At 44.5% G+C, this 19,626-nt stretch overlaps 1 protein-coding gene across 1 annotated transcript in view; it reads left to right on the top strand.

Moving 5' to 3' along the window:
• The window catches only part of hs3st2 (heparan sulfate (glucosamine) 3-O-sulfotransferase 2), a gene marked incomplete at its 3' end in the record, with an annotated part of 30,643 nt that extends 13,000 nt beyond the window's left edge, over positions 1 to 17,643 (top strand). The window contains exon 2 of the mRNA XM_079520450.1: positions 17,025 to 17,643. Within this exon, the coding sequence (XP_079376576.1) occupies positions 17,025 to 17,643 (619 nt within the window). The remainder of the gene's footprint in view (positions 1 to 17,024) is intronic.
• Positions 17,644 to 19,626: the final 1,983 nt, after the last annotated feature.

Raw genomic sequence — 19,626 nt, 5'->3', positions numbered from 1 at the left:
CATCACACAGTGATCACACAAGATGAAACAGTAGTGAGACCTGAGATCAGATTCTAAAAATCCTGACAGTTTTCTGAAAAAGCTATGTTTCTATGTCAGTGGTTCTTCGGTTTTTCAAAAATAGCAGACCTACAAGCTCGTAGCGCGCCACTCGGTGGCGCGCTACGAGCTTGTAGATCTGCTATTTTTCAATAGCTAAAGCATAACATAATGCTAACACCAAAAGGGGTTAAACCGATTTATACTTGGCTGTACTCAGGCGTACTTATAGGCGTTCTATATGTAACGCTGCCTCGGTGCTCGACCTTAATAGACAGCGCCTGAGTTCAGACTTGTAACTCTTAAAACATCTAGCTATAACTTATAGCTTTGGATTTTAAATGTGACTGTATGTTTACCCCTGACAGTATCACCTTAATTCTGTAAGGTCAACCTGTATTAAAAGGACAACAAGTATTGTAAATAATTGTGTATTTATTCACCCAAAATATAAATAGAAAACACATTCAATGTACCTTTTGAATTAGAAATAGGCTATAAGCCTGACAATCCTAGACCTCGTCTTTTAATATACCTGTAAATCAAATGAACTATTATTAACTCGCTACTGTATTTATGAAGTAACTACTTTTGTATTCTACCTAAAGGAATGAAATGTCACCTTACTATGACATACTTCACCCAATGCAAATAAATAGGCTACCCCCTGTTTTAAATACCTACAGTATCAACTTTCAGGAAATACCTTAGATTCACATAAATTACAGGATAGACACACTCAAAATACCTTGTACAGAAGTGGGCCCACTTTAAGAAATAAACAAATAAAAAGCCGGCATAATATTATCAAAACAAAAACAAACCCCCGTTGCAGGCCTGTTGGTGATGTTGAGCACTGGAGTGAACACACCTCTTCATTCACGTGAGCCTCGTTGCCAAAGTTAGTTCACCCCACGGAACGTGGAGAGCTAAAGTTGACAGGACGTTCTTTACACAGTTCCAGAACTGACAGACGACTGGTCTTACCCACGTCCTACGATGCCAGAGGTGCACCCAGCTTTCCTGGTCGCAGGGTGCGCTATCTGGTTCTTAGCAGCACAGTCTTTGTACTCTCCAAACGAACGTTGTGTCCGAACGTCTTTCTGTTCCGGACATTTGCGCTAGACACTAGTGTCTGCTAATCATTAGCCTCGGTAGCTTGAGACTATCATAACAGTAGGCTGCAAAGCAGCCGTACTTACTGCAGTAATAATAATCACGGAACTGGTCTCGAAATCAGTCCTGCAAATCTGTTCACACTCAAACAGATGAGCTTCAAAATCCAGTCTTAAACACTTATAAAGTCACGGTAATGTTTTACAAAACACACCGGCGTGGCGGCGTCATATCATCACACACAAAACGTTCTCCTGCCAAACTCACAACGCACACTCATTTCTTCCCTTGTCCCACCCCAAAACCAATCACAAGCCCAGAAAAGTGATGGACCCTCCTATCGACCAATCAGAGCTAGTAAACAAGAAAAACATAGTGGAACATCATGTTAGGCTGAGTTCTTAAGGTGGACTGACCTCTTAAGGTAGAATAGCTTCTAGCTGTTAAAGACCTGTTGCATACCAACTTGACTGCATATTGCTATTGTTTGACACAATAATAACTCAAGGCACATAATAACGCTGGGGAATTTACCCAGGGGTTACATCCTCCCCCCTCTAAACGTCTGAATGTCCTCATCAGACTTCCTACAACATAACAAATCTTTCAGACAGTCATATTTGGCTATAGAAGGGGAGTAGGGACTGGGTGCTTGGAAAAGGGCAGGGCAGATGAACAGGGATGTGTCTGTATTTCTGCTGATGGATATTCTCATCCCCCGGTGTACCACGACCACTGGTTCGTCTACAGAATGGCCAGGGGCATCATAAGTTAGTCGAGTGACCGGCTTAACTTCCCTCTTGGGACGTGGGGCACAGAGAACTTCTGTAGCTCCACCGGACGATCCTTCAGCAGTGACGTCTGTCACGTCTTCCCCTTCAAGCCCTACAGGGGCCTCTAGTTGGGGCACATTCTCTATCTCTTGGGGCACATTCTCTATCTCCTCTTCTTCTGCAGAAAGTTGGCCAGTCTCCCTGTCTGAGGTATCCAGAGCTTCGTCCTGGATATAAGGAACATTGTTCTGAGGCAAGACTTGACTCAGCAGTTGTTCGAAAGGCTTTAGTGCCTCAGGGACACATTTTGGGAAATTAGAGATGTATACAGAACTCTCATCTTCAGACTCTGACATCTCAGAGGGTTCCGCTTCTTCGTCCTCCTTTTCATCCTCTTGTGTGTCCGCTCTGTTGGCTGCTCGGGTGACAGGCCGACACGGTACATTGGCCTCTTCGGGACCATTCGAAAACCTCACCAAACATCCTATAGGGAGGAGATGGTCACGGTGAAGGGTTTTCACAATGCATCTTCCGCGCTCAGGCTTTAACCGGTACACTGGTATGTTAGAGAGTTTCTCGGTGATAACATAGGGGATGGAAAACCATCGATCACTCAGTTTATGCTTCCCCGTCAATCCTGTGGCCCGAATGAGTACTCGATCCCCTTTTTCTAGGACCTGGTTTCTCACATTGGCATCGTAACGTCTCTTATTTCTGTTGTGTGTTTGGTCAGCTGCATCAACTGCCAGTTGATAAGCATGTTTCAATTCAGCCCTCATCTTGTCCACATATTGTAGGTACGTGGTTTCATCTTCGCCATCTGGTGAGATCCCGAACGCCACGTCAACTGGAAGCCTTGCCTCTCGGCCAAACATTAAGGAATATGGCGAGTAACCAGTGGCGTCATTCCGGCTGCAGTTGTACGCATGTACCAGCAAGCTCACATGCTGGCTCCATTTCTGCTTCTGTGCAGGGTTTAGTGTCCCCAGCATAGAAAGAAGGGTGCGGTTAAACCGCTCTGGTTGCGGGTCACCTTGTGGATGATAAGGGGATGTTCTTGACTTCTTTATACCCAACATTCCTAGGAGCTGCTTGATAAGGTGGCTTTCAAAGTCCCGCCCCTGGTCGGAGTGAATGCGGGCAGGCAGACCATAGTGTACAAAGTACTGTTCCACCAAGACCTTGGCTACAGTCGAGGCTCGTTGATCCTTCGTGGTGAAGGCTTGAGCGTAGCGGGTGAAGTGGTCTGTAACCACTAAGACATTTGCAGTTCCTCTTGAATCCGGCTCTATGGACAGGAAGTCCATGCAAACCAAGTCCATAGGACCACTGCTGGTAATTTGGTGCAAAGTTGCAGCTTTGTGAGGCAGTGTTTTACGGGCCACACATCTGCCACAAGTCTTTATGTACTGCGTTATATCAGCCACCATTCTCGGCCAATAGAATCTGTCTTTTGCCAGAGCCGTTATCCTCTCAACTCCCAGATGACCTGCATCGTCATGCAGTGACTGGAGAACAGTGAGTCGGTAGTCACTTGGTAGGACAAGCTGCAGTGCACCTGATCCAGATGGTCCAATTTTCTTTCTGTATAAAAGTCCATTTTTCACCACTAGTTTGGGTGCTTCCCTAGCCAGTAGCATAGCATCTGGATCTGTACTTTTCACCTTTGTGGGCCAGGTTCCATTCCTTAAGCCCCGTTTGGCCAAGCCTATGAGGGGGTCTAGGTCCTGGGCAGTCTTTAGTTTGTCCTGGCTCATTAGCTCCAGAGGATGTAGTGCCAGCTGGGCTGGAAAGGCGTAGGCTTCCGGAATGGCATCTGGCGAAGCTCCAAGCTGGTCTATCATCCGGTGGGGATTTTTTGGAGAATGAGATACGCTTGCCTGCCGACAAATGGCTTTGACGCCAGCCAATGGGATGTGCTTCCAGCCTTCCTCAGTGTCCATGGCATTCCTGGACAGCCAATCAGCATCCACATTGTCTCGCCCCGGCTTGTAGATAATGTCAAAATCATAGGTGGTTAGAGCCGCCAACCACCGATGCCCGGCAGCATTTAACTTTGCTGAGGACAGCACATATGTTACCGGGTTGTTGTCCGTTCTGACACTGAACCTGGCTCCATAAAGGTAGTCGTGAAATTTATCCACGACTGCCCACTTTAAGGAGAGAAACTCTAGTTGGTGTATAGGATAGTTGCGTTCGGCTGGGCTTAGCTTCCTGCTAGCGAAGGCTACAGGTCTTAACCCCTCCGGGTATTCTTGGTTTAACACAGCCCCAAGACCATCCAAGCTGGCATCGATGTGGAGGATATAGGGTTTGTTGGGGTCTGCAAAGGCAAGTACAGGGGCATGGGTAAGGCTATGCATTATCTGTTGGAAAGCTTCAGTGCAGGCCGGCGTCCAGCGCTCTCCAAAAGGCTCCGAAACCTTGAAGTATTCAGACTTTGATTTAGACGTTTGCCTTCCCCGCTGCACTGGTGGGTAGCCTTTTGTCAGTTCAGTTAGTGGGCGAACTATAGAGGAGTAGCCCTTTATGAACTTCCTGTAGTAGCCACAGAAACCCAGGAAAGACTGCAAGCTCTTGAGGCTGGTAGGTGGCTTCCAATGCGCCACTGCTGCTATTTTATCTGGGTCTGTGGCTATCCCGTCTTCAGACACTATGTGTCCCACATATTTAACCTGGGGTTGGCAAAACTGACATTTGTCAATTGACAGCTTGAGACCATACTCTTCCAGACGGTCTAGGACCTTCAACAGTCGCTCTTCGTGTTCCTCCAAAGTCCTTCCAAACACGATTATGTCGTCCAGGTAGACTAGACACTGTAGAAGGTTCATGTCCCCCACCGCCCTTTCCATAAGCCTCTGGAAAGTGGCTGGGGCCCCGGTTATGCCTTGAGGCATGCGCTCAAACTGGTAGAATCCTAGTGGACATATGAATCCTGTTTTCTCTTTATCTTCATCTGACATGGCGATTTGATAGTATCCACTACGGAGGTCCAGCACAGAGAACCATTTACAACCTGTGAGACAGGCTAAGGCATCGTCGATTCGAGGTAGGGTGTATTGGTCAGGTATTGTACGGGAATTGAGAGTGCGATAATCAATGCACATTCGGATCTTGCCATTTTTCTTTCGGGCTATTACTATGGGAGAGGCGTAGGGGCTGCGTGACTCTTTGATGATACCAGCAGCAAGGAGCTCCTGCAGATGGCGGCGGACGTCGTCAATTTCAGCTGGGGCAAGCCGTCGGACACGCTCTCTGAAAGGACGGGAATCACTAAGCCGGATGTTATGCTCAACCTCTTTCGCCAGCCCCACATCCCACTCCTCCAGTGAGAAAACCCCAGACCTTTGCGCCAGCTTTTCTGCCACCCGCTCTTTCCACATCTCAGGGATAGGGGAGCTGCCGAAGTCAAAAAGTGAAGGGTCAATGGATTTACCAGGTGTTCTCTCTAGTTTGACTTCTGTGGCTATGTCAGCTTTGTGAACATGTGCAATGACTGTTCCCTTGGGAATGGCCTTCAACTTCATGGATTCATTTTTAAGAACCACTGAGAAACGGTTCACATCCATCTGACAGGGTAGAAGAACACATGGGGGCATTAACACTCCAGCTGGGAGTGCTCCAGTGGATGGGGTCTCTATTAGTAAAACATTGTGACGGAGTGACACGTTGGTAGTCACTTTGCAAATAGCATGGCATTCAGCTCCAGGGGGAATGGTAAGTGGACCTGGGCCTGCCCACTTTATCACAGCCACAGGGTCATCGGCTGAGATGAGTGAAGTCAAGTCAGATGGCTGTGCACTCACTCGCCAAGAGTGTACTGTATCTCCTCTGGCTGCCGCGTGCATGACTTTAGGCTCGTGGTTGTATGACCTGGCATTGGTTCCAATAATGACAGGAACCTGTTCAGGGCCATTCGCTTCAGGGCACACCAATGCCAACACTAGCTTCGGGGCACTCTGGACATCATCAGGGAAAACCACTTCCACTGTCACAAAGCCTTTGTAGGGGTAGCTTGACTGGCTTAAACCCCACAGGCCCAAATTGGAAATAGGGTGAATGGGGAGGTGTGACAGGTGTTGGTCATACCAGCCTTCAAAGATTATAGAGACGTTGGAGCCACTGTCCATCAGAGCAGTGCACTGATGTCCCTCAATTTGCACTGTTCCAAATGAGGACTCGCCTACTAGACCAGGGGGGAAACTGGCTGTCCCCTGAGCCTCAACGTTGTTCTTATGGACAGAACCACCCTTCTCTTGTCCGGTTGCAAGCTCTTTCTGGTTGCGCTTGAGCCTTTGCATAGACTGTAGTAGTTTCCTGATCACCTTCTGGGGATTTTCAGGAGCACGACAGTTTGTGGCTATGTGGCCTTCATCTCCACATCAGTAGCAATAAAACTCGTCTCCTCCTCTAGATGACTTTGCTCCTTCCTTTGCTCCTTTGTTGAACCTGTAGTTATTTGCTTTTTCTTCATTAGGTGTGGCCATTTTGCTGTGGGTTACCGTCAGTACACTCATTTGGCTCTGTAGACTTGTTACTTGTCTTCTTAATGCTTCAACCTCAGAATCAGACTGATGCTCAGCCTTCTTGCTCCCCTTGGGTGTAGTAGATTCTGAGCTTTGACTGGGGGCCTCCTGTCCGCCCACGGTCAACTGTAGAACTAGGGACTGAAGCTCTTTTATTTGACTTTTCAGTTCATCCATCTCAGACGGCTTAACTTTAGCATCGTCAGAAGCACGTACCTGGCGCACTGTAGAGTTCAAGCTTTTCCGAGCAGCATCATGGTCTTCCTCCCCACGAATTTCATTCAACAGTTGCATGAATGTGGGAGGGTTACTTTTCCGTTCCCTCAGCCGCAACTTGAGGAGCATGATGTCAGATTCCACAGCACCCCGGAGAAGCTGCTCCAGTCTTGCACGATCCCGCTGACCACGAAGTAGGCCACCTTTCTGTACAACTTTAGTGAGCAGGTTCTCCAACCTTCTCAGAAAATCTGAAAGTCGCTCTGTAGGTCGTTGCTTCATGGACCTGAAGGTGAAATAGAGGTCTTCACCGGTTTCCGAAGTGCCAAATGCATTCTCCAACGCATCCAAATACTCTTCAGCACCAGCGTCAGGGTCATTGGACCGTACTGCTTGAATAATCTCTAGGGCTGGGCCTTTTAAACTCTCAACTATTCGTTTGCGTTTTTCTTTATCAGAACAGTCACATTCCTCCATCATCAGTTTGGCTTGCTCCAACCAGTTATCATGAGACTCTTCGCCGGCTGGTGTAGGGACTACACCCGAGTAGACCCGCAGGCGCCTGAATGCATTGTTTTCTGGTGTAGGACGCATAGTTTTGGCGAGCAACTCTCCAACAGCTCGAATAATAGAGGCTGGTGAATCATCTTGCTGTGGAGAGTGTCCCTGAAGGAGTGCTTGAACATCATCAAAAGTCTTTCCTTCAGCATCCAGTAGTTGTTTTAGTTTGCTTGTGAACTCATCGGCGGGGGCAGAGGGGGCTGGGCCAGTGTGTATTATTGTCACCTTCCAGACAACTCCACCAACCGGGGAAATCAGTTCAATGGGAGCCAATGCAGGGTCAACAATGCATTTGCATTCACATAACATCACTTCACTATCCAGACGGGATATGAACTTATTGGCCCTTACTCGTACTCTTCCAAAAGCTTTGACAGTTTCAGCAGTGGTCTCAACATCGGCAATGTCTGTGTCTTTTTGCATGCCACTTAACGCAATGGAATAGGCAGGCTGTATCCCAACTTCTTTGCACCACGCAAGTAGTTCTGTGGTTAATTGGGGGTCTGGGGAGTGGGCCATTTTGAATAACGGAATGGGGACAGTTCAGTTTTAAACCTAGTTTTGGGGTACAATTAAATGCAAAGTCACAAAATAAATCCTTATCTCAGCAGTGCCTCCATTTATGTAACGCTGCCTCGGTGCTCGACCTTAATAGACAGCGCCTGAGTTCAGACTTGTAACTCTTAAAACATCTAGCTATAACTTATAGCTTTGGATTTTAAATGTGACTGTATGTTTACCCCTGACAGTATCACCTTAATTCTGTAAGGTCAACCTGTATTAAAAGGACAACAAGTATTGTAAATAATTGTGTATTTATTCACCCAAAATATAAATAGAAAACACATTCAATGTACCTTTTGAATTAGAAATAGGCTATAAGCCTGACAATCCTAGACCTCGTCTTTTAATATACCTGTAAATCAAATGAACTATTATTAACTCGCTACTGTATTTATGAAGTAACTACTTTTGTATTCTACCTAAAGGAATGAAATGTCACCTTACTATGACATACTTCACCCAATGCAAATAAATAGGCTACCCCCTGTTTTAAATACCTACAGTATCAACTTTCAGGAAATACCTTAGATTCACATAAATTACAGGATAGACACACTCAAAATACCTTGTACAGAAGTGGGCCCACTTTAAGAAATAAACAAATAAAAAGCCGGCATAATATTATCAAAACAAAAACAAACCCCCGTTGCAGGCCTGTTGGTGATGTTGAGCACTGGAGTGAACACACCTCTTCATTCACGTGAGCCTCGTTGCCAAAGTTAGTTCACCCCACGGAACGTGGAGAGCTAAAGTTGACAGGACGTTCTTTACACAGTTCCAGAACTGACAGACGACTGGTCTTACCCACGTCCTACGATGCCAGAGGTGCACCCAGCTTTCCTGGTCGCAGGGTGCGCTATCTGGTTCTTAGCAGCACAGTCTTTGTACTCTCCAAACGAACGTTGTGTCCGAACGTCTTTCTGTTCCGGACATTTGCGCTAGACACTAGTGTCTGCTAATCATTAGCCTCGGTAGCTTGAGACTATCATAACAGTAGGCTGCAAAGCAGCCGTACTTACTGCAGTAATAATAATCACGGAACTGGTCTCGAAATCAGTCCTGCAAATCTGTTCACACTCAAACAGATGAGCTTCAAAATCCAGTCTTAAACACTTATAAAGTCACGGTAATGTTTTACAAAACACACCGGCGTGGCGGCGTCATATCATCACACACAAAACGTTCTCCTGCCAAACTCACAACGCACACTCATTTCTTCCCTTGTCCCACCCCAAAACCAATCACAAGCCCAGAAAAGTGATGGACCCTCCTATCGACCAATCAGAGCTAGTAAACAAGAAAAACATAGTGGAACATCATGTTAGGCTGAGTTCTTAAGGTGGACTGACCTCTTAAGGTAGAATAGCTTCTAGCTGTTAAAGACCTGTTGCATACCAACTTGACTGCATATTGCTATTGTTTGACACAATAATAACTCAAGGCACATAATAACGCTGGGGAATTTACCCAGGGGTTACATATACAAGCTCACATGCGATGCGTCGTTTATGTGAGCTTGCAGATCTTGAACCTGGAAAGTATTTGGTATATTTTGACAGCTTCTCATAATTACATTTTTAAGAAGAATACACATTTAAGCTGATAAAATTGCTCTGTTATGGATTTTTCACGGTCATTAAGTGTTATTCTGTTCCCAGGAGTGTGTGGTTATGTAACCTTGCCAGACACACAGACTCTTAAGTGTCTGCGGCTCTGAGCAACAAACATAGCTGTTTCAACTAGTCAACTGGCAATACAAAAGTGTTACACATACCCCCTTTTTTAAACTAGCTCCTCGCCACTCGCCCTACACACTTCCACTCGGTTTGAGCATAGATATATAAATAATAGAGATGGCACCGGAATCCCCCTCCCATCCACTTGCATTGCATTGTGTCTCGGTTATTTATATATCTATGCTCAAACCGAGTGGAAGTGTGTAGGGCGAGTGGCGAGGAGCTAGTTTCAAAAAGGGCCAGGTGATGTCAAAAGAATAGCCTGCCTGAGCTTTAGTCACACGGCACATAACGCCTCATGACACACTCCATATATGGCTGTCTGGAGAAGACTGGATCATCACCTACATCTGCATATATGGAGCCGGCCAGCAACTCTACATCTGACCAAATTGACACCAGATTAATAGTGTAACTCCTGCTTATCAACTGTGCTGTTTTAAGAAGCTCTGTTGTTTCAGCCCTTTGGGGCGAGGTCGCTTCTCGCCCTCAGGGTGTCTTACTGGTTATTTTACTATAGCTAAACGAAAATACTTTCTTGAGGAACTGCTTGCTTTAATGATGCAAGTCTGGAATTTCTTAATTATGCATTATGCAAATGACACTTACAATACCTGCTAATCAATACCTGATTTATTTTGTAGTTTTAATTAAAACGTGATTTATTGTTGTCGCAAGACAAATGTCAGTGTGAACTGACAGTAAAGTACTATATCACAACATATATCATATCATTACTGCATTAGTGCAGGGGTTCTCAACCCGTGGGTCGCGACCCCTCGACGGGTCGCCAAATTATTTTGGGGGGTCCCCAAATTATAAAAAAAGGGGGGGGTTTGCAACTGAATGGCTGTAAAGTGTAAATGAAGAGTTTACATATAGTACACATAGTACATGCATACACCTTCCCTAATGATTATGGTTTCAGTATTTATTTATGGTGTATTGTCTCTATTATTAAGGTTATTGTAGCAGTCAATTAATATTGGGGGTCGGGAGGGGGCGGGGCGGGGGTCCCGAGACGTTGCCAAAGCATTTTCGGGGGTCCCCGGCCAAAAACGTTGAGAACCCCTGCATTAGTACACAGTAAGTAAAAAAACAATTTGCAGACATGGATATTATTTTACTCAAAACTTGGACGTTCGACTGTTTAGCATTCTTGTATGTTTTAAGCTAGACAGAACTGGACAGATTTGAAACCTTTGGATCCACCACGTGCAGCTCAGTCCATTAGCCCTAAGTGATTAAAACGTCAAAGCCAGACCTGTAATGTATTCTGACTCTCGTTTCACCTGAAAACGATTGCAGTGTAAATGACGAAAATTAATCTAAGTCGAAAGACATAATCAATCTTCTACGATTGTGATTCGTGACATTACATAACCAGCTAATCAGGGTGTGCGCACGCAATGTGTGCAGTGGTGTAAAGTAACTACGTACATTTACTTAAGTATTGTACTTAAGTACAATTTTGAGGTATTTGTACTTTATTGAGTATTTACTTAAGTAAAACAATTGAGTACGTTTTCCAGTTGTTCAGGGGAGGGAAGTCGGGTGTGGAGGGTGATATTTGTCACTGTTTACTTTGTGGTGTCTCCCGTGACAGCCACCATACACCGGCATACGTTGCCATGGTAACCAGCAGCGCACCAGGCAGACAGACAAACAGGGCAACGAGACACGCCCTGGGTGTCGTTGTAGACAACGCCTACATACTGAACCGCCTACTCGTCAGGTAACCACACTCACCTGCGCGTCTGAACGAGGGCTATATAAACGCCGGTCGCCTCGCGTGTCAGTGCAGGCTAGTTCACCACGCAGAGCGGTTAGACAGGCAGCGCGCTCGTAGCTAACCTCGGGTGGTAAGTGGCTTATAGGAATACAGCCCCTCTCTATACCACATTCCTGTATGTCTGTTCCACACCCTCACAACTCTGTCCATTCATAGGTTTTATGGAGCAGCAGCAGTCCTGACACGGAGAAGGAGAGCGGATAAGCCGTGTCAACGGACAACCCTGTATATTCCCCAGGCCCGGTCGATTAATGCGAGCGGAACTCGCATCTCCCGGACGCCTTCGTTCAACACAGGTCGTAAGCCAACCTTTAATCTCACCTCATATATGGAGAACCACCCACGGCCATCGGAATAGAAGCTAAGGATAAAGAACTGTTATAGAAGAATGTAATTACTAACAGAGCCTGGCCAGCTCCCGTGGATGTTGTTAAAGGAGCAGGAGCCTCCCCCTTAGTTTGCGTTGCGCCTCGATCTGAAGGAAGAGATCGCAGGTTATTAAGAGACACTGAGAAACCCCCCCGTTATCTGTTTATTTGGCTGAAGACAAACCTGAACCGCTAAGGATAAACCCAGTCACCTGTATCGGCCTGAAGATCCGGTTGAGCGTGGTTCCGTGTCCTAGAAGGGAGGGACCCTATCCTAAAGCACTCACCTGTCCCCTACGGGAGAGAAAGCCTATAGAGCACCAAAGTCCTGACGTCACTTTCAGTAGAGGGCACCAGTCCACAGGTTCGTGTACTTTTTATTTGCATTGAAATCCCCATTTTAGATTTATTTTTCTTTTTTTTATGTTTTTTATTGAGGGACAGACAGTAGGCTGACAGGAAATGGGAGAGAGAGATGGGCGAGTGACATGCAGTAAAGGCCGTCGGGATCGGGTGTCGAACCCGCGGCACACTGCCAGGCTCGGGCTACCGGCCAAGGTGCCTGGACCGCTGAGCCACGGCCCAGGCCGATTTTAGATTTCTTCATATAAGAACTGTGTTTGAAAAATAAACCGTTCATCCCGGCCTTTTCACTCATATGGATATGAAGCATCGACTGAAGGTGGAAATGTACAAATATACCCAGAGAGTAACACAATAAGCACTAGAAACGAGTCAAACAACCCAGAGACTACATTTCCGGGTATTTAATGTTTCCTAGTTACTACGAGTCGAGTCACTGCCAGCTGAGCTTACGTCAACGAGGAATCTCAGGAACGCAATGTGTTGACAGCTTAGACTATAGGTTGACAGCTGCAGGGCGTGACGTATATTAGCAGCGACATTGCTTTCATACTCTTGTAGTTTCAAGGCATTTGCGGCCACATTAATTCCATTTTCTCCAGAAACTGGCTGTGTCAAATATTAATGGACATCATTAACGACGCACAGCCACCCCCCTGACAGAAAGGCCGGGATGATTTTTCAAACACCGTTCTTATATGAAGCGACCTAAAATCCCCCTTTGGGGATTTCAATGCAAATTAAAAAATCACACCCGTGTGAATTGAGTGGTGTAAGGTATTATATAGCCTGATCAGCTCTGACGTAATGAAATCACACCCGGGTGAACTGGGTGACCGTAGCAACCATGCTCATTTTCTGAGCACAGACAGACTAAATAATGAAATCACACCCGGATGAACAGGGTGAACATAGCAACCATGCTCATTTTTTCTGCACTAACAAAGCCAGTTGTAGGAGTGGTTTACACCACTCAAAAATACACGAGGACTGGCGCCCTCTACTGAAAGTGACGTCAGACTTCGGGGCTCTATACTAAACCCACCTACCTGCCGCCCGTCGGTCCGAGAGCGCCACCTGGTGCTCTGCCGCTGCCACTGCTGCCTAGAAAGGAAAAAGAAAAGAAGATAATTATTAGTTTGAGTTTAAAAGTTGGTAGATTGCCTCGGGAGGACCCGGTGCCCCAACTTACATTTCTGTTCATTAACCAGTGACTAACTGTGCATTTTCACCCCGCAGACCGGTCGGACCCCCGGAAAAGGGCCTCGCCACATGAACTGTCCCATGCACTGTCCATTCCCTGCAGAGAACTTTTGGCAATAAAACCCGTGGCTAGAGAAAGCCCAGACCCTGGTTGACCTTTGTCCTGTGCTTGATTTGTATCAGAAATATCACAACTTCTATAGGATGTGGCGGCAGCTGTCACTAGGGAGTGTTGTCCGGGAAGAGTAGGACAGATGCTACATCCTCCCGGTGGGGGCTCCTCACTGGCAGGTGAGCAAGTAGGATACTACAGCATTGACAACGCACAAATGTGACCAGGTCTAGCAAAATTGTCCTCATCTCGCCTATAATGAAAAGGCAGAAAATCTAAAAAAAATCTTTTTTTTGTGATTTTCTTTTCTTTTTTCATATTAACACAGCTTGAATGTTGAAGAAAGTTTTCATTCCAACAGATTATTGATTTGGGCAAATTAAATGTATACATTTATAAGTCAAAGTAGGCTAGCCAGCTCTAGGTGTTGAAATGTTGTGAACATTCAAAGGGGATTTTCTCAGCTTTGGGTAAAACGGCACAATCATTTTAAAATGGTCATATCTCTTCAAATATTTTCCAATTTCATTGAATGATATATCATATGAAAGCTTACATTCTGTACTTTAATAATCTGTAAATCTCTGGTCGAGATGAGGCCCTATTTGCCAGACCCGGTCACAAATGTGTGTCAGGAGGAATTAATTGGCCTAATGACAAAATTGGGAGAAAAAGGGGCAAAACAAAATGATGGAGATCTACAAGCTCTTGTAAAAAAGCTTGAAAATTTACATTTTAAGAACACAGATTTATCTTATGGGCATCCCTGCCTCCCACAACACCTTTTCAAATGGTGGTCCGCAGCCAAATACATCTCAATTTGTCCGTCCTTGAAATGAAAATGTTTGAGAACCACTGCTGCATAGGCGTCCATGCTTTTAATCCATTTCCATAGGCTAGTTCTGTACTATCATAAACTGTGTTTTTCTTTCAGTGTGGCTCAATAAATCTCAAAGGACAGAAAAACAACGTGTGTGTGCATTGACAATAAAATACAGATTGTAGATTACACAGCCAACAGCCTTACATTCTGTTGCATCACCGTACTTTATCGAGTATCGCATCACATTTTTTGTGTGTGTAGCAAAGATGCTTATTGCCAGTGGTGAAAAAGTACTTGGTATTTTTACTTCAGTAAAAGTATCAAAACTGACTTGAGTAAAAGTACAAAAGTATTGACATCAAAATTTATTTAAAGTACCAAAAGTACTAGAAAGTGCCATATCCCATTTCAAGTTTTCAAATGTATAAAAACTTTTGAAAATAGCTGATCACAATGTGTCACATTGCGAGCCTGTACTGTATTGTGCTATTTTCAATTAGCAGAAATATAAATAGGGCTGAAGTGGTTGATGCACGTTTTGTAATAATAATAACTAGAATTTCGCTGCCCTTCGGGCGGCTCATCCTAGAGTTACGTAGCAGCGCAATATGGGGAGAAGGAAATTGCGGGAGTTGACAGACTCCACTTCATGTTTCAGCTGTGTGTTTATACCCAGTATTGTGTAGAAACCGATGGGTTATTAATTATTATTATGTGTTGTTGCGCGGCCACACACACACACACACACACTCGGCGAAGTGGTGACTATTTTGACGTAGGCTGGTGGTGTTGCGCAAGAATGTGTTATTTCATAAAAATGGGTATTGTACTGTAAATATGACAGTTGCATGGATGCAAAGTAGTGGTTGATGTCTGGACAGGCATGCTGTTGGTGTTGTGCATGGTGAGATGTGTGCAAACGGTGTGGTTTGGTAGGAGAAGGCGGACAAAGGATGGGGTGTTGCGCTGGCTATTAGGGTGGCAGGATAATCGAAATGTACAAAGTAACTAAAAAAGTAACTAAAGTTTTCAAATAATTGTAGTGGACTCAAGTGGAGTAAGGCCTCACTCACACCTTTAAAACATTGATGCATGCTTGTTGTATGAATGTTGTAAGTGTCATGGCTGCCCCAATGCATTTCCAATGGAAGTCACATGGTTTGATACAACATTTTGGACTACAAGCTGTTGTATGGCTTTCGGCTGTGTTTCGACTGCCCCCCTCCCCCTCATACAACACAAATGTTGTGTCAAACCATGTGACTCCCATTGGAAATGCATTGGGGCAAGATGTATCACACCCTTTGTATACAACAAGCACACATCAATCTGTTGCGACCGTGTGAGTCGCCCCTTAGAGTACAATATTTGGATATATAGTGGAGTAGAAGTAAAGGTATTGGAAACTGGAATTACTCATGTAAAGTAGAAATACCTCAACATTGTACAGTACTTAAGTAAAATGTACTTAGGGGTAGCTACTTTCCACCACTGCTTATTGCTTTAAAGGTCCATCTCATGAAAGATTCATGTTTTTCCAGTGGCAGAACAGCTCAGGATCCATAAATAAAGCTAAATGGATCAATATTTTCCAACACTTTAGACTAGGTATACCTCATGGCCACCTCTACCCCCTTGGAAAGGTTAGTTTGTAATCGAAGGGCTTTCATCAGAAATAAAACAGAGATTGTAGCAATTAATCATTCTCAACGCGCGTGGAAACTTACTGGAAATCCACTAAATTATTCATAATTGCAGTGATGTGTTGAAACTTGGGCACTTCATTAACTTATGGGAAATATCACTAATGGACAGTGGTGGAAAAAAGTACTCACATGTTTTACTTAAGTAAAAATACTAATACTGCAATGTAGATATACTCTGTTGCAAGTAAAAGTCTGGAATTCAAAATGTACTTGAGTAAACATGCAGAAGTAATCAAAATGTTTTCAAATGTATAAAAATCTTTTGAAAATAGCCGATCTACAAGCTTACAATGCATCGCATCACAACGCATTGTGAGCTTGTAGATCGTCTATTTTCAAATGGCCGAAATGTGTATAGGTCCGAAGAAGTTAATGCATGTTTTGTAATAATTAAAATCTACAAAGTAACTATAGTAATGTCAAATAAATTCATTATTGCAGTGGAGTACAATATTTGCCTCTGAAATGTAGTGGAGTAGAAGTACTGAAAATGTAACGTACTCAAGTAAAGTACAAATACCTCAAACTTGTACTTAAGTAGTACTTAAGTAAATGTACTTACTTTGCACCACTGCTAATGGAGTAGACGTAACAAGGGAACATGTGTATGACGCCAACAGTTACTGTATTTTACTGTAAGAGGAAGATGCCTTAATTTAATACATGTTAGAAAAGGATTACATACATTCATGGTAAAGAAAAATAAACTAGTGCTATTTCATGTATACAGTATTTCTGATTCTGCTTGTGCAACTCACCAGTAACAAATCATCTTTTGATCCATTTGACATGCTGTACTGTAGGTGTTTCAAACAAATTGCTGAAAGATGAAAACTTGACAGTGTTAGGAATAGAGCACTATCTGTATAGTACCTTGAATTCTTACTTTTAAATAATTCCATCACACACACACACACACACACACACACACACACACACACACACACACACACACACACACACACACACACACACACACACACACACGTAATTGTGATTTATTACATGTCAGTGATTAAACTTCTCCTTGAGGTCTTCATCATAGTGCCTCTATAAATAGTACCTGGATTGATCGGTGTTTCCTCCCCCCCCCCCCTCCCCTCTCTCTTTCTCTCTCTCTGTCTAGGGGACTAATGCCGCGGACTCTAGACAGTCAAATCACCTTAGAAAAGACTCCGAGCTACTTTGTCACCAGAGAGGCGCCCAGGCGCATCTCCAGCATGTCCCCGCAGACCAAGCTGATCGTGGTGGTGCGCAACCCGGTCACCAGGGCCATCTCCGACTACACGCAGACCCGCTCCAAGAAGCCCGACCTCCCCGCCTTCGAGGAGCTGGCCTTCAAGAACCGGAGCCTGGGCCTCGTCGACGCGTCCTGGAACGCCATCCGCATCGGCATGTACATCCTGCACCTGGAGAACTGGCTGCAGTACTTCCGCCTGTCGCAGATGCACTTTGTGAGCGGCGAGCGGCTGATCACCGACCCGGCGGGGGAGATGGGCCGCGTGCAGGACTTCCTGGGACTCAAGCGCATCATCACGGACAAGCACTTCTACTTCAACCGGACCAAAGGGTTCCCGTGCCTGAAGAAGCCCGAGAGCAGCGGGCAGCCACGCTGCCTCGGCAAGTCCAAGGGCAGGACTCACGTGCAGATGGACCGCGAGGTCATCGATCAGCTCAGAGACTTCTACAGGCCTTTCAACGTCAAGTTCTATGAGACGGTGGGGCACGACTTCCGCTGGGATTGAAAAGGAAACGTCAAATCCCCAAACCGCCGGTGAACGTCAACTTTTCAGATGAATTGAAAATGGAGGACCTCGATTATTATCCCCTTAGCAGACCTTGTATTGTACTGTGCTTTACTCGAACTCTGCTTACTCACGTATTGGTTCTCAAACTTTTCAGGTCGTGACCTCCCACAAAATGATCATATATCATATTTGAATATTTGAAAATGATCACATCATCACTGGTTCTTTCTGGGCGTGACACTAATTAATGTCTGAATTCAAGTGACGCCGCCGTCATAAGATGAACTGTCATCAGGGTGATCTTATCGAGTTGTGTATAAATAGTGAAGCTTGTTCTGAACTAATCAATCAGTTGGACACGCAATGTATCCTCACGCACTTAGTTATCTCAGCCAGGCCAAAGGCCAGGGACTGAGTTGATGTTTTTTTCCCTTGTGGTTTGTGTGTGTGTGCGTGCGTGCCTGCATGTGTTACGCAGTTGTTGTAAGACATGTGTGTGCAGAAAACACCATACCGGTATATCTTATTATACCCAGATTTGCACACATGTTGTGGGTCCTGCACTGCGTGAAAAGAGGAGTTTAACAGGCAATTATGGGCACTGTATTTTGCCTGTAAACCTCAAGTTTAGCAGGCATATACAGTAATATACGGTAATATACAGGTGTGATGGTACAATTCGGGAGTTTATGGGAGTTTGTTGGAAAGTTTAACAGGAGTTTCCTGTAATATACACATCCGTATTCCAAGTTTTTTGCGCAGTGCTGTATAGGGCGCACCTCCAAAAGCACTTTTCCGCCCATAGGGGGTCATGAGTCTGACTCGCCACAAATGTGAAATCCACAACTTACTGAGAAGCTATAGGCCACCTGGCCTGGCAGAGATATGCGCTCTGAGGAGTACAACGTCGTAGTTTACGCAGGGGTCAATTTTTGCCGCACGGACATGCAAAATGAGTGAACAATAATATTAACAGAAACGCATAACGATATAGCCCCGAATGACCATAACAAGCGTGTAACTGTGTGAGTGCACAAATGGAACCAAATGGACCCGCATTTTGTACACTCTCAGAGTTATGGTGATGCTTGCAATTAAAACGTTTGAGAACCTAGTGGACTCCAATATAATGTGCCATATAGTGTCGTAGTAAATCAGTGTCATACATATTCTGAAGAAAACCTGGAGACTTGACATTCAGTAATTATGGTCAAAATAAAGAACAGGTGTGTAAAATGGAATGTCTAAAATGTGCCATGGACAAGGCCAAGTCTTTGACATATTGATGACCCCCGAGTTCACGGCTCTGCCAAAATAAATCAAGCACTTTGGTAGAAACATACACAGATTATTTTATTTTTTTATATAGCACATTATCATGCTATATGCGTTCACGAGTAGCCTGTAATTCAGCTAATTACACAAAACATCAGTGTTAAAAGCATTGCTTATTATATTCATCCGAAGCATTGTCCATTGTGTTCATAATACTGTAACGAGGCTGTACAATGTTAAACAGTGAATAAAATCAGCCGTCAGCTGCTTTGAAAATGAGAATGTAGGCTATACTGTACTCAGCTCCTTTATTGTTTACATACGGTAAGCTCACAGCCTATATGTTTACTGAATACATTACAGCTACCATGACATATTGAGCACAGCAGGTGTAATAAAAAAAAGATGTGATCAAACAGATCAGTGTTTGCCATATCTGTTCAACTCTTCTGCAGTGTTTTACATTTACAGTATTAGACGCCCTCCATTATACTGTATATTCACTGTTTCAGAAATGTAAAAAACAATATCCAGTATAGTTATAATTTAGTCACAAGCTTTGGTTAATACTATGAATTGGTTCAATTATAAAACCCACGGACACTTATTTCACTTAAAAAAGCAAACATAGTAGATCTACAAGCTCGCAACGCATTGCAATGTTTGCTACTTTTGTGCTACACAATAGTTTAACTACAAAGTAGG

Source organism: Electrona antarctica (assembly GCF_951216825.1).
Source record: "Electrona antarctica genome assembly, chromosome: 14".
Lineage (NCBI taxonomy): Eukaryota > Metazoa > Chordata > Actinopteri > Myctophiformes > Myctophidae > Electrona > Electrona antarctica.
Note: the sequence above shows the minus strand (reverse complement) of the source record. Positions and strands in the feature narration are given on the sequence as shown.